Below are 12,226 nucleotides of genomic sequence, written 5' to 3'. Positions count from 1 at the left end.
ATCAACATCACCCTAGGAGTGATGAGGGGAAAGAGAGAGTGCCTTCTACTGTACCCACCCAGAGAGAGCAAGGACAAAATGTGCTCTCTCAGGGCTCCGGCAGCTGATGGCAAGCTGCATGAGCGGGATTTGAACCACTATGATCTTTTGATCATAGTGTTAGCGCTTTAGTCCGCTGAACCTCTTAGAGACCCCTACACTTTCTTTTAAAGTCAAACGAGCGCTGGATGCTAATCTTTTGTTGTTTATTTGGGTGAGTAAAGTGTTTTTGTTTCTTAACAGTATTTATTTATTTTTTGCCACTAACTTCCTTTACAGCCGTGTTTAGCGGCTAATGCCACTGAACAGCGCTACACTGAGGAATCCTTAATGTGTTCCGGTAAGCTAGGCTGATATTAGCTAGTGGTTTGTCCCACGTAGCTTGTTTTAACACGGTAAACACGCAGACTACACTTCGTTCGATATACTCACCTCTGAACAGCGAAAGAGCTAGCACTTAGCACAGTTAGTGGCTAATGCAAATGCATATACTGCTCCAGAAGTGCTAGCTGAGGTTAGCTGTAGACTACAGGCCAATAATACTCATCTCTGAACGGCAAAAGAGCTAGCGCTTAGCACAATTAGCAGCTAATGCTAATAATGCTCCAGTCTTGCTGCTGGAGAAACTTCGCTGAAACTCCTGTATAACTCTGTACTTCAGAGGAGTGGCTTTACAGCAAATTAATACATAAGGCACCTGGATTATAAGGCGTACTGACAATTTTTGGGACAATTAAAGGATTTTAAGAGCGTATTACAGTGTAAAAAATTGCGGTAGATTGTCTTCAGTGTGTATTTGGCCAACTATGCCAGGAATGAGTTCACATGTGCAATAAAATTCCTCTCAGCAGCACTAACCAAACACTCACACCTGCTTTTAAAGATTCTGACCACACCCAGCCATTATAACTGCATCACACAGCCACAGTGCACAATAACCCTCTCACGATTACTGATTGCTATGTCTACTGGTGAGGCAGTTGGCAGGTCATAAAGCACCAGTGCAGCATTTTCTTACCTGCAATTTTGATGTTCATGTGTCCATCCAGCAGCAGGTTCTCAGCCTTCAGGTCTCGGTGAACAACGTTGCGGTTATGGCAGTACTCTACCGCTGACAGAATCTGCCAGAACTTCCGCCGAGCTTCAGGCTCACTCAGTCGGCCGTGCTTCGCCAGGTAATCTGAAATAAAAAGCAGAAAAGGGTTAAAAATGATCAGGGATATACTACATTTACACTTAGTTTTACATCAATTAGCTGGCGCTCTTATTCAGCCAATGTAGTGTTAGGAGTCTAGCCCAAGGACTCTTATTGATGTAAAGCAGCATTTAGTCACCCAGACCTGGTAGCTCACTGGCAGGGTGGTGTTATCCACTGTACCACACCAACCACACACTGTTTTAGTTATACATTATATTAAAGTAGGTTTTCATTAATTTTGCCACACTTTTTTACCTTAATTTAAATAAATTAAATAGCCTAACTATATTATATAGTTTCTTTGATTTTGCTATTTATAGGTTTATATTTGAGTAAAATGAACATTGTTGTTTTATTCTATAAACTACAGACAACATTTCTCCCAAATTCCAAATAAAAATATTGTCATTTAGAGCATTTATTTGCAGAAAATGAGAAATAACTGAAATAAAGAAAAAAGATACAGAGCTTTCAGACCTCAAATAATTCAAAGAAAAAAAGTTCATATTCATAAAGTTTTAAGAGTTCAGAAATAATCAATATTTGGAGGAATAACCCTGCTTTTTAATCACAGTTCTCATGCATCTTGGCACCATGTTCTCCTCCACCAGTCTTACACACTACTTTTGAATAACGTTATGCTGCTTTACTCCTGGTGCAAAAATTCAAGTAGTTCATTTTGGTTTGATGGCTTGTGATCATCCATCTTCCTTTTGATTCAGGTTTTCAATTTGGTAAGATCAAAGAAACTCATTATTTTTAAGTGTTTTCCTATTTTTTTCCAGAGCTGTATATATAGAATTGATGATGTTTAAACTTAATTTAAGATTAAACATGATATTGCACATTCTGTGATGTGACTATTGCACACGTGTACACTGAATCCCGATTCTCTCTAAAGAAATCAGCATTTAGTCACCCAGACCTGGAAGCTCACTGGCAGGCGGTGGTGGTGGTTATCCACTGCACCACACCAACCGCATACTGTATTAGTTATACACTGACCATCAAAAAACAAGATAATATCTAAATAGAGCTTAATTTGGGCCCAAAATATCCAGCCCAATCCGACCCATAAACTTATGGTGAACCTGAGTGAAAATAAAGATTTATTGATTGATGGATTCAATTTGGTCAAATCAAAGAAACTTATCAGTTTATATGGTCTCTTAATTTTTCCAGAGCTGTATATATAGAATTGATGATGTTTAACATTATTTGATATTAAACATGATATTGCACATTATGTGATGTGACTACTGCATGTGTGCACATTGCAATGACCATGCAAAAAATTATCTATAGTGCTGCATATAAAAAAACACAATAAAGCATGCACACAATGAAGTGTTAAGCTTATGCAATGCCCTGCCCTCCCCACTGTGTGAACCCAATCCAGAGAACGTAGCATGGAATCCCCATTCTCTCTAAAGAACAGGCTTCCATTCATGACTCCCGAACTCAGTGTCGCTTCATAACAAGAAGACAAAGGGAACAGTAAACCGCGGACACCGGCTGTTCCCCGGGGAGAAGCGCTGGCTGTGGAGGTGGTGGAGGTGGTGAAGGTGGTGCCGGTGGCGGCGGAGAGCGATGACCCGCAGTAGGGAGGCCCTGTGGTGTGGTGTGGTATGGTGTGGGCACGGGGTAAACATCCCTCTGGATGCTGCAATCATGCGGTCACCACGCCCAGGAGTGCTGGGTCAGCCCCTGGCCCTCGGCCTACGTCCAGCCCGCAGCCCTCACACATTCCAGCCCCGCTCTGCACAGTTCCGCGTGGGGTGCCGTTCTCCACGTGAGCTGTTTAACAAACACCACTCGCAGAGACCACAATAAAGACGATTCGGTGCCTCCATCACGGCCCTCCGCCACAATATTTACCCTGAAAGCCGTAAATCCGGCTTTGGTCAACATCCGAGCGGACAGGGCCGTGGGCGGGTGTGAAAGCCGCACTGGGCCGGTCTGAATGTGTTTAAAAATATGGGTAAAGTGTGTTTACAGCACAGCGGCCACACCAGCACCTCCCCCCACCTCCCCGCGGCACGAGACAACAGGACACACATGACGAAGCAGAAAAACGGAGCAGACAGTTCCAAGAACCAGTGGTTCCCAATCCTGGTCCTGCACTAAAACTGTTTCAGAAGTGTGTTTAATGGTACCAGTGTGCTGGAACCACCATCCCTGCTAAGTCTAATATATTCATTCTAAAAACTGGGGTGTTTTGGGAGTTCTTCTTCTGGCCACGTCACGCGTCTTTACGTACTCACGTCACACGTACAGCCTCTAAAAAAAGGGTCCGGCTCAGTTTTACTGAACGATTTTACAGCGAGCAGCTGGTGGAGCAATGAAGACTTCAGAAGAGGAAACTCAGAGCTCAGTAGTTCATTCACTTTTAGTAAAACCAAAGAAACGAAAGAGTGAAGTTTCTGACTGAGTGCACTCTCTTAAATTGATTCTTCACATACTAATTCTTCTGCAATTACCCATTCTCATCAGAAAGGGAACTAAATCCCCAAATCCCAAAACTTATAGACAAACAAAACAAAACTGTAATTCTCAAAAAAACATTTTCTTTTAAAGGAAAACTGTCTATTTAGGTAAGTTTAGCACTTATGTTTGTTTACAGTAAACTTAGACTTGCAGATTTCTACTAAGGCTGGGGGCAGCAGCATTAGCATCAACATTAGCGGCTAACCGCTGCCTGACAGTGCTATACTGAGGAACCCTGAGTGTTCTGGTAAGCCAGAGCAATATTAGCTAGCAGTTTGTTCCAACGTAGCTTGTTTCAACAAGATAAATGCACAAACTACAGTCTGATATACTCACTTCTGAATAGCGAAAGAGCTAGCACTTAGAACGATTAGCAGTTAATGCTAATAATGCTCCAGCAGTGCTAGCCAGGGTTAGAAGAAGGCTACATACTAATATTCCTCACCTCTTAATGACGAAAGAGCTAGCACTTAGAACCGTTAGCGGTTAATGCTAATACTGCTCCAGTCTCGGTGCTGGAGAACTAATCTGATATCCCTTTATAACGCTGTATAAGGCGATTTTTGGGAAAATTAAAGGATTTTAAGTGCACTTTATAGTACAAGAAATACTGTATAACTGATCTGTATTATACATGCATATTCTCTTAATGTAATATCCATATAAAATACGTATTTTTTTTCCAGTTTCCAGAGTGAAGGACCTTCGTCCCAACACATTTTAGTGTTTACTCTGTCCTAAACACACATTATCCAGCTACTCAGCTACAAACCAAACCCTTCCTGAGTTGAAGGTTGAAGGTGGTGTGTTATTAGAGCAGGAAACCACTAAAACATTGAGGACAGGAGATCCTCCATGACCAGAGCTGGAAACCACTGGCTTAAACCACGTCACTTAAACTGGGATCAGCGAGCAGCACAAGCAGGATCATGTGAAGCATTTGAGTTTGTAAATGTAAAGATTTATGATCCGTTTATTTGAGTGGATCCACAGAAATCACTCTGTTTACTTAAGGCCTAGACATGGAATGACGTGGAATTATTAATGACAAAAGATCCTGTACTAATATTGACCGTAGATTCAGACTGTTTACTCTGGCCACCCTGAATTTAATGTCCTAATAAACATCGGGCCCAGTTAGCAGGAAAAACAAATATGAAGCACAATGGATTAAGAGAGAAATTCAGAAGAACTGGAGCTGCTGTGATACTGATTAGAGGGAAGGTGCGAAATTCCATCAACCGTCTACGTTCGACTGAAGCGCTCCTCGGATCGTGCTGCTAATCAAAAAGCGCACTTGATCCAGGAATGTGTCGCACTGCTCTGAACTGACAGACAGGCACTAAGGTACCAGCGCTGCACACGGCTTTGTGCTGCTATCTCTGTGGCACTTTTCCATTGGCTTCTGTACTGTTGGAGATAATGCTGTGTTAGATAATGATACAGTGAATAATACTGTGCCCACACCTAGACAAACTCAACCCAACCCTGTATTTAACCTCAGTGTAGACGTAAACCTTTTCCCCAAAAATAAAAAAATAAAAAAGCTGCAATTTTGTGACAAATTTCTTCACAGTGCCTTTATGATAAGTGTCTGAACTGTTTCTGAAGAGACTAAGCATATCTGATCTCCATAAAGTGTAAAACTTCTGTTCATACAAGCACTTAAACACACACAAACAGCACCAGTTTCACCAGAGTTGCCAGATTCACGGTTTTCCCAAAATTCAGGGGTGGCGGGGTGCAAAAAGTTCACATTGCAAATTTCTCTCAAATTTTTAAACAATATATATTGTGATATTAAAATGCAGGGCCCGTGACGTCACCAGCGACACTCAAAAGCCGAGGAATACAGCAAAACAACAGTAATCAGCCCTTTAATCCGGCCTTTAAACGGCTTTTTAAAAGTTGAATAAAAGCGTTTGTTTTTATGGGATTAAAAGCCTAAATTCAGCTGTAACTGGAAATATCTGCGCTGCAAAACTGTGCTGGACTGTGGTGCACAGCTTTCCACACGTGCTCACGTTTACAAGTCCTCTCCTGCTTCTGAGGCAGCAGCAGCCAGTCACCCACACAGACACAGAGACAGCACTATATATGTATATATATGTTTGTATATGTATTGTTATATATATATATATATATATATGTTATATATGGCAAAAGTTGTTATTTGCAATTCATGCCAATAAAGCTATTTTTAATTGAAATTACATTGAAATTGAGAGAGAAAGAGAGAGATAGAGCAAAGGATGGGCAGAGAGAGAGAGACACAGAAAGAGATAGAAATGCAGAAAGAGAAAGAGATACAGATAGAGAAAGAGAAACAGAGAGAGAAAGATACAGAGGGAGAGATACAGAGAGAGAGAGAGAGAGAGAGATAGAAAAAGATACAGAGAGAAATAGAGAGAGAGAGGTGGAGACGGAAACAGACAGAGATGGAGGGGGGTGAGCGAGAGATACAGAAGGTGAAAGAGAGAGAGAGAGAGAGAGAGAGAGAGAGAGAGCGAGAGAGATGGAGAGAGAGACGGAGAGAGAGACGGAGAGAGAGAAATAGAGAGAGAGACAGAGAGAGATTGAGAGAGATATCAAAATGTAAGCAGAAATCACCAGGTGATGAAAAAATGTTACAAAATAAAACTGCTATAAAAGAACTGATAAAACACTTATTAATATTAATAATTAATATTAATATTAACTTATTATATTAATAATGTTTTTAAGATAAATAGCAATACTGATAATAAATCCCCTATAAAAAAAATATACTAATAAGCTGTACACTCATAGTTGTGTTGCCATTTGCTTCAAACGTGTGACAAACATGTATTTAGATATTTTGGGCTAGTTTAAGCTTATAAAGGGTGGGTTTTAGACGGACTTCGGTCTGGATTTTTTTTTTGTTGAACCTGGCAACCCTGAACAGCCCAGACTCTGGAGCTGGAGGTAATCACTGGTCAGTGGTATAAAATATCAGTTTAGCAGGAGTGTGTGGGAGCTGTGGGCGGAGCGGTGCTGTAATCTCGGGTGTGTTTACTCGCAGGGCATTAAGCGAGCGCCCAGGATAAACACAGGCGCTCTCCTGTCAGAGTTCAGCGTGTCCGAAACGTTCTTTACAGCTGACCTAAAAACAGTTCACACCTGTAAGACTGAGCTCGCTGTTCACTGAGCCAAACACAAAAGAGCAGCAGCCACACCACCGCACACACCACTGACTCACGACCTGACTCTCCCCGGAGGATTTAGTGAGTAGAGATGAATCAGAGACAGAGAAAGAGAATAAAAGAACCACAATGAAAATAAAAATCAAAATACATAATATATATATACAGCTCTGGAAAAAATTAAAAGACCCACAGCTCAGACAAACGTTCCTCTCGTCCCCCCAGACGAGTTCAGAATCGGTCCAGAGTGCTGAATCATTTATTCATTCAGCACAAGAAATAAAACTCCTTAAAACTCTGGATACGAGGAAATAACTATAGCCTTTTAAATATATTAATACTGTAGCTTAAAGTATAATTTTAATGCACACTGAACTGAATTTATATGTTCACTAGAGAAAGAAGGGAATTGTAGCTGATTTTAATACTTATTGGCCCGAATCAAATTTAATAACATATAGTAAATTGATATTAAACTTAAGTCTTAACTTATGCAATAGAACATTTGAGAAATATCTCTTCTGAATACTTAAACATTGAGTATTTTAGGTCCATTTGGAACTATTTATTATTATTTTTTTTATGTTAATAATTATTTCGTTTTGTAAAGGAAGTCGTGTTAAAGTTGTTTGAAAAAAAAAAAAAGAGTCGTTTCTCTTTTTTTAGTTTTTTTTTTATGTTTTTCTGCTAATGAAGTCTGATCTCTTCATATATTTTGTATATATTTTGTGGGACAAACTAAACTAATCAAGGCTAATAATTAACTTAAGCCTTGGTGTTTTATATTAAACATGTACTCCTAACAGTAGAGTAAGTCAAATCAAATACCCATACAAAAAAATATAATAAATTAATAAATTCATTAATTAATAAAAAAAAAAAAAAAAATATGTGATACACATTTTTGGTCATACTGCCCAGCACACATACATACATCTCAAGTATTTCCTGTTATTGTGCAAAATTAAAATCACTAATCACTAATAGTTAATTTACATTTACTTCTCACCATATCCAAAAGTTTACGGACACTTTTGAATGTATTCCTATAGGGAAATGTCCAAAAACTACTTTAGTGACTAAAAAAAACCCTGTATTCAGCAAAATATTGATTTTAAAATTGACATTAGCAGATTTACATGGAGTAATATCTGGCAGCGTGATTAAAAGTGACTAAAAAAAGTCCAAATCCTTTTGACTAAAAGCTAAAGTCCAAAACGTTTTGATCTAAACTATGAATATAAGAGCAGTGTACAAAAACCTTTGGATACATGGTTGCTATGGAATCCGAGGTCATTGCTAAGCGAGGTCATTGCTATGGTGTTGCTATGGTTTACCAAGTGGTTGTTAAGGTGTTGTTAATTTGTTGCTACGGAATTCCAGGTGCTTGATAAGATTTTGCTGAGCCGCTGCTGTGGTCATTGCTTAAGTGTTTACTTAAGTGTCTACTAGGAAGTTGCTAAGATATTACAGGTGGTTGCTAAGGTGTTCCTAGGCAGTTGCTTTCATGCATATCTAAAATGATAGATTTTTTGGCTTTTTGTGGCTTTACCCGTGGGCCTAATTTTCCATCCCATGACTGAGACCCAGCTGCAGCAGCAGGATCATCAGTGTTCCTCAGAGAGTGGAGAGCGTCGTGGAGAACAGAGGACGGAGAAAGGTGGAGAGGAGGAGACTGGCCGTGGGCAGACAGTGCCCTGCCCTCTCCCAAATGCCCACTTTTCTCCAGTACTCTGCATTTCTAAAATATGCATGGCCTACATTCCCATTGCAATCCCAACTTCAAACTGTTGTCTCTGTTTTTTTACTCTCTGCCTCTCTCTCTCTCTCTCTCTCTCTCTCTCTCTCTCTCTCTTTTGCTTTTGCGCAGCTTCTCATTATTCGAGCTTGACCCAATTTCCAGTTCGCTCCGCTGCAGCAGCTCCGGCAGCTCTGAGGCTCTGGGGCAGACAGGCTTTCCTTGGCAGGTTCCTCAGCAGCGAGGTCTGCCCCTGAACACCTCTCCATGCTCCACACTACAGCGAGGGCTTAATGGAGCGGTACGAACCGCTCTGTGCTTGTCTGAGGAGCGGAGAGTCCAGATCTGCCAATTAAGCCTGGGCACTTCCACTGCAGCCAGGAGAACACGGGGGTACAGCCTGGCCTAGTCTGATAATCTGCATATTATTGCTGTACTTTCACAGTAAATTCATTAATGGATCAGTCTGATCTGGTTGGTAAAGCTACAGTAGAAGCAACACACTTTTTTTCCTCGTTGATCCAGATACAGCGAGATACAGCGCTGCACTTTAAGAGCACTGTACACTGTTTTTTGGTAAAATTAATCTAGTTAGTCTCCACTGTTTGTTCAGCCCATAGATAAGGCTAGTTTTAAGGCTGTAAGATAAAAAATCTATACATTGAAGAAACACAATGTTATGTTGGATTTCTGAAGCACAGTAGTGATTTTTAATTATTACTAAAAACGCGGTTGATGGCTGACACTGGTTCAGTTCATTGTTGTGTTGTGTTCAAACCCTGTCCACTAACTAAATAACAAACAGTGTTGTGTAAATTTTAGTCTTAGCAGATAGTGGAGTGTTTTTTATATGCATTTCTCTATAAATCACAGTATAAAGATGTAAAAAGGTAGGTAAGAAACATCTCTAAAACTCTCTTTCACATTACATTATATTATACATAATCGTACATATTTCTTTCACACTGCCATGCCAAAAATCATGGGAAAGCACTATGTAAAAAGTGTAAAAAGTGCAGCGACTCGGTTCTGATACATCAGCTCACAGACACATTCTTGTGTTGAGAGAGTTCAACCTATCTACACAGAGAGAGCAAGGACAACCGTGCTCTCTCAGGGCTCTGGCAGCTGATGGCAAGCTGCATGACCGGGATTTGGACCAGCAATCTCCCCATCATAGTGTCAGCCCCTGCTGAACCATTTATGGTTTATATGTCATTTTTTGACATATCAAATTGAAGACCACATTAGGTATAAGCTAGTGATGGGACGATACGCTTTTTTCAGCTCCGATCCGATACCGATACAAAACTGATAAAATTGCCGATACCGATACAAATACCGATACTTTTAGTTTATTAATAGTACTATGATTAAGGTTTCATAATGAGGCTGAAACAGACCACACAGCCCTTTGAAGAGTATACACAAGTGCATTTAATGTAAATGCATTCAAAAATCATTTATTTGACATACTTTATATGCAAATACACAGTAGTTTCCTTTCAAGTTAAATGATTTAATTTTTATTAAATATTAAAAAAAGGTAAATATTAAATACGCTAAATATTAAATTCAGGGCATTGTTTTGCTACGGTTGCGCAGGAGACTTTTATTTTGACAAGTAGCATAGAGGATTAGCTGCAATAGCTAATGGCTAACCGGTGGTGCTAACTGTATTTCCGAGCTGAATTAATCACTGTTTTTTAATAACTGATTGATTTCTTAGTGCTGGTTAGGGTTGGTAGGATCTGTGGTTTGATATTAGATGTGGATTATGGCTGTAGTTCACTTAATATAGTTATTTATTACATTCACAATGCCGGAATGCATTTGCTAACGGCTAACTGGTGTGTTTGTGCTGGTTAGTGTTTGTAGATCCTGTGTTTTTATAGGATATGTGAATTATAAATATAATTTGCTGTCAGTTCAGTGCTAGCTAGGCTAACAGACTGCTGGTGTTAATCTGTTTATTTGGACGCTGACTTTACGTGTACCGTTCTGCTGTACAGCGTTTTCAAAGTTAAAACTCTCCAGATTAATTTTTATTGTAGACAAATAGCTAATGTTTACTCAGTCAGCTGCAGACTGAAGCTGCTGGATGTTCAGGGTAAACTGTGGATCTGGAATCCGGATCAGTGATGTGTTTCGTGTTAACGTTACGGCGGGTTTACTGTCCAGCTCAAGCTGTGGACTGGAATATGGATCGGTAAGTGGATCGGACGCGCTCGCCCGATATCCGATATGTCGAATTACGTCAATATCGGCCCGATACCGATATTGTATCGGATCGGTCCCATCTCTAGTATTAGCTACTCCTAATTTCAACAACCCCAAAACAGAACACAACCTTTGTTACTTCAAACCTTCCTTGCTCGTATCCTGCCTGCGCTCTCTGTTGTGTGATGTATGAAGCTTATATAAAGCACAAAAAGCATAAGACCATTCTCATTTAGAAAACTAATCTTTGAATAATCTGCCTATGATGGACAGCAGAATCTTGATGGTGATGATGCACAGTGAGGTTATATAACAGCATTATCTCTAGCAGCCGGCAATCTTGCAGCACAAAATGGCTTTTCAGTGTGTAATACCTGGAAATCTTGAAATAATACGGTACACGCGATCCGAGGAAGAACTTTGCTAAAATCAGCAAGCTTACATCTTTTCCTTCACTATCAAATGTGCCGGAAGCTTCATCAGCTTCATCCTCAGTCTTAAAAGGCTCTGGCCAGCCAGTCACTTTTACCCTTGAGATCCATCTATATCTTGCTTTATAAAAACAAGGGCTGTTTCCACATCTAACACGAGGGTCATGCAATACATGATTTGCTTTTGGTGCTATATTTATTCAGAGGAAACGTCACGTGCATGTCACGACATTTGTTTCGCGAAATTAAAACTAATCCACGCATTTATTTATTTCTAGTAGGATTAATTGATTATTGTAATATATTGTAATATTATAATAATTGTAATTCTCACTAGGAGTAAAAGAAGAGAAAACATCTCCCTCATCCTTAAATCCCTACAATGGATACCAGTATGTTACAGAATAGAATTAACTAACTAAAACTAAAACTAAACATGGAGACGAGCTTTTAGTTACTATGCTGCTCTTAAATGGAAGCAGTTGAAAGAGAGAGTTAGTTGTTCACTAGTTTAGGTTAGCTAGTTCACCTCCCAGTTCTGGGGTCTTGGGTTCAACTCCCTGTCTGGGTGGAGTTTCCATGTTCTCACAGGGTCTGCGTGGGTTTACTCTGGGGACACCAGTTTCCAAAAAAATGGAGATCAGGTAAATTGAATACTCTAAATCAGGGGTGTCCAAACTACGGCCCACAGGCCATTTGCGGCCCGTTTCCCTTTTTTGAGCGGCCCGTGAGGTATTTTAGAAATATAATGAAAGTTGGCCCGCTGTTAAGCAGGTTTTTATAATGTGAGATTCAAACTTTGAACATTAGGTGTCAGAAACGGGCCAAAGAGTCTAAAAGCGGAGAGAGTGTTCATTTCTAGCGCAGAAAACCGGGGCAAGAGTCTAAAAGCGGAGAGGGTGCGCATTTCTAGCGCAGAAAAAAGGGTTAAAAGAGTCTAAAAGCGGAG

General features: G+C 40.1%; 1 protein-coding gene across 1 annotated transcript in view; it reads right to left on the bottom strand.

Moving 5' to 3' along the window:
- Nucleotides 1-12,226, bottom strand: part of sik2b (salt-inducible kinase 2b) — an 85,616-nt gene that overhangs the window by 52,414 nt on the left and 20,976 nt on the right. Inside the window, exon 4 of the mRNA XM_022675039.2 lies at nt 1,058-1,219. Within this exon, the coding sequence (XP_022530760.1) occupies nt 1,058-1,219 (162 nt within the window). The remainder of the gene's footprint in view (nt 1-1,057; nt 1,220-12,226) is intronic.

This window comes from Astyanax mexicanus, chromosome 18, assembly GCF_023375975.1.
Source record: "Astyanax mexicanus isolate ESR-SI-001 chromosome 18, AstMex3_surface, whole genome shotgun sequence".
Taxonomy (NCBI): Eukaryota; Metazoa; Chordata; class Actinopteri; order Characiformes; family Acestrorhamphidae; genus Astyanax; species Astyanax mexicanus.
Note: the sequence above shows the minus strand (reverse complement) of the source record. Positions and strands in the feature narration are given on the sequence as shown.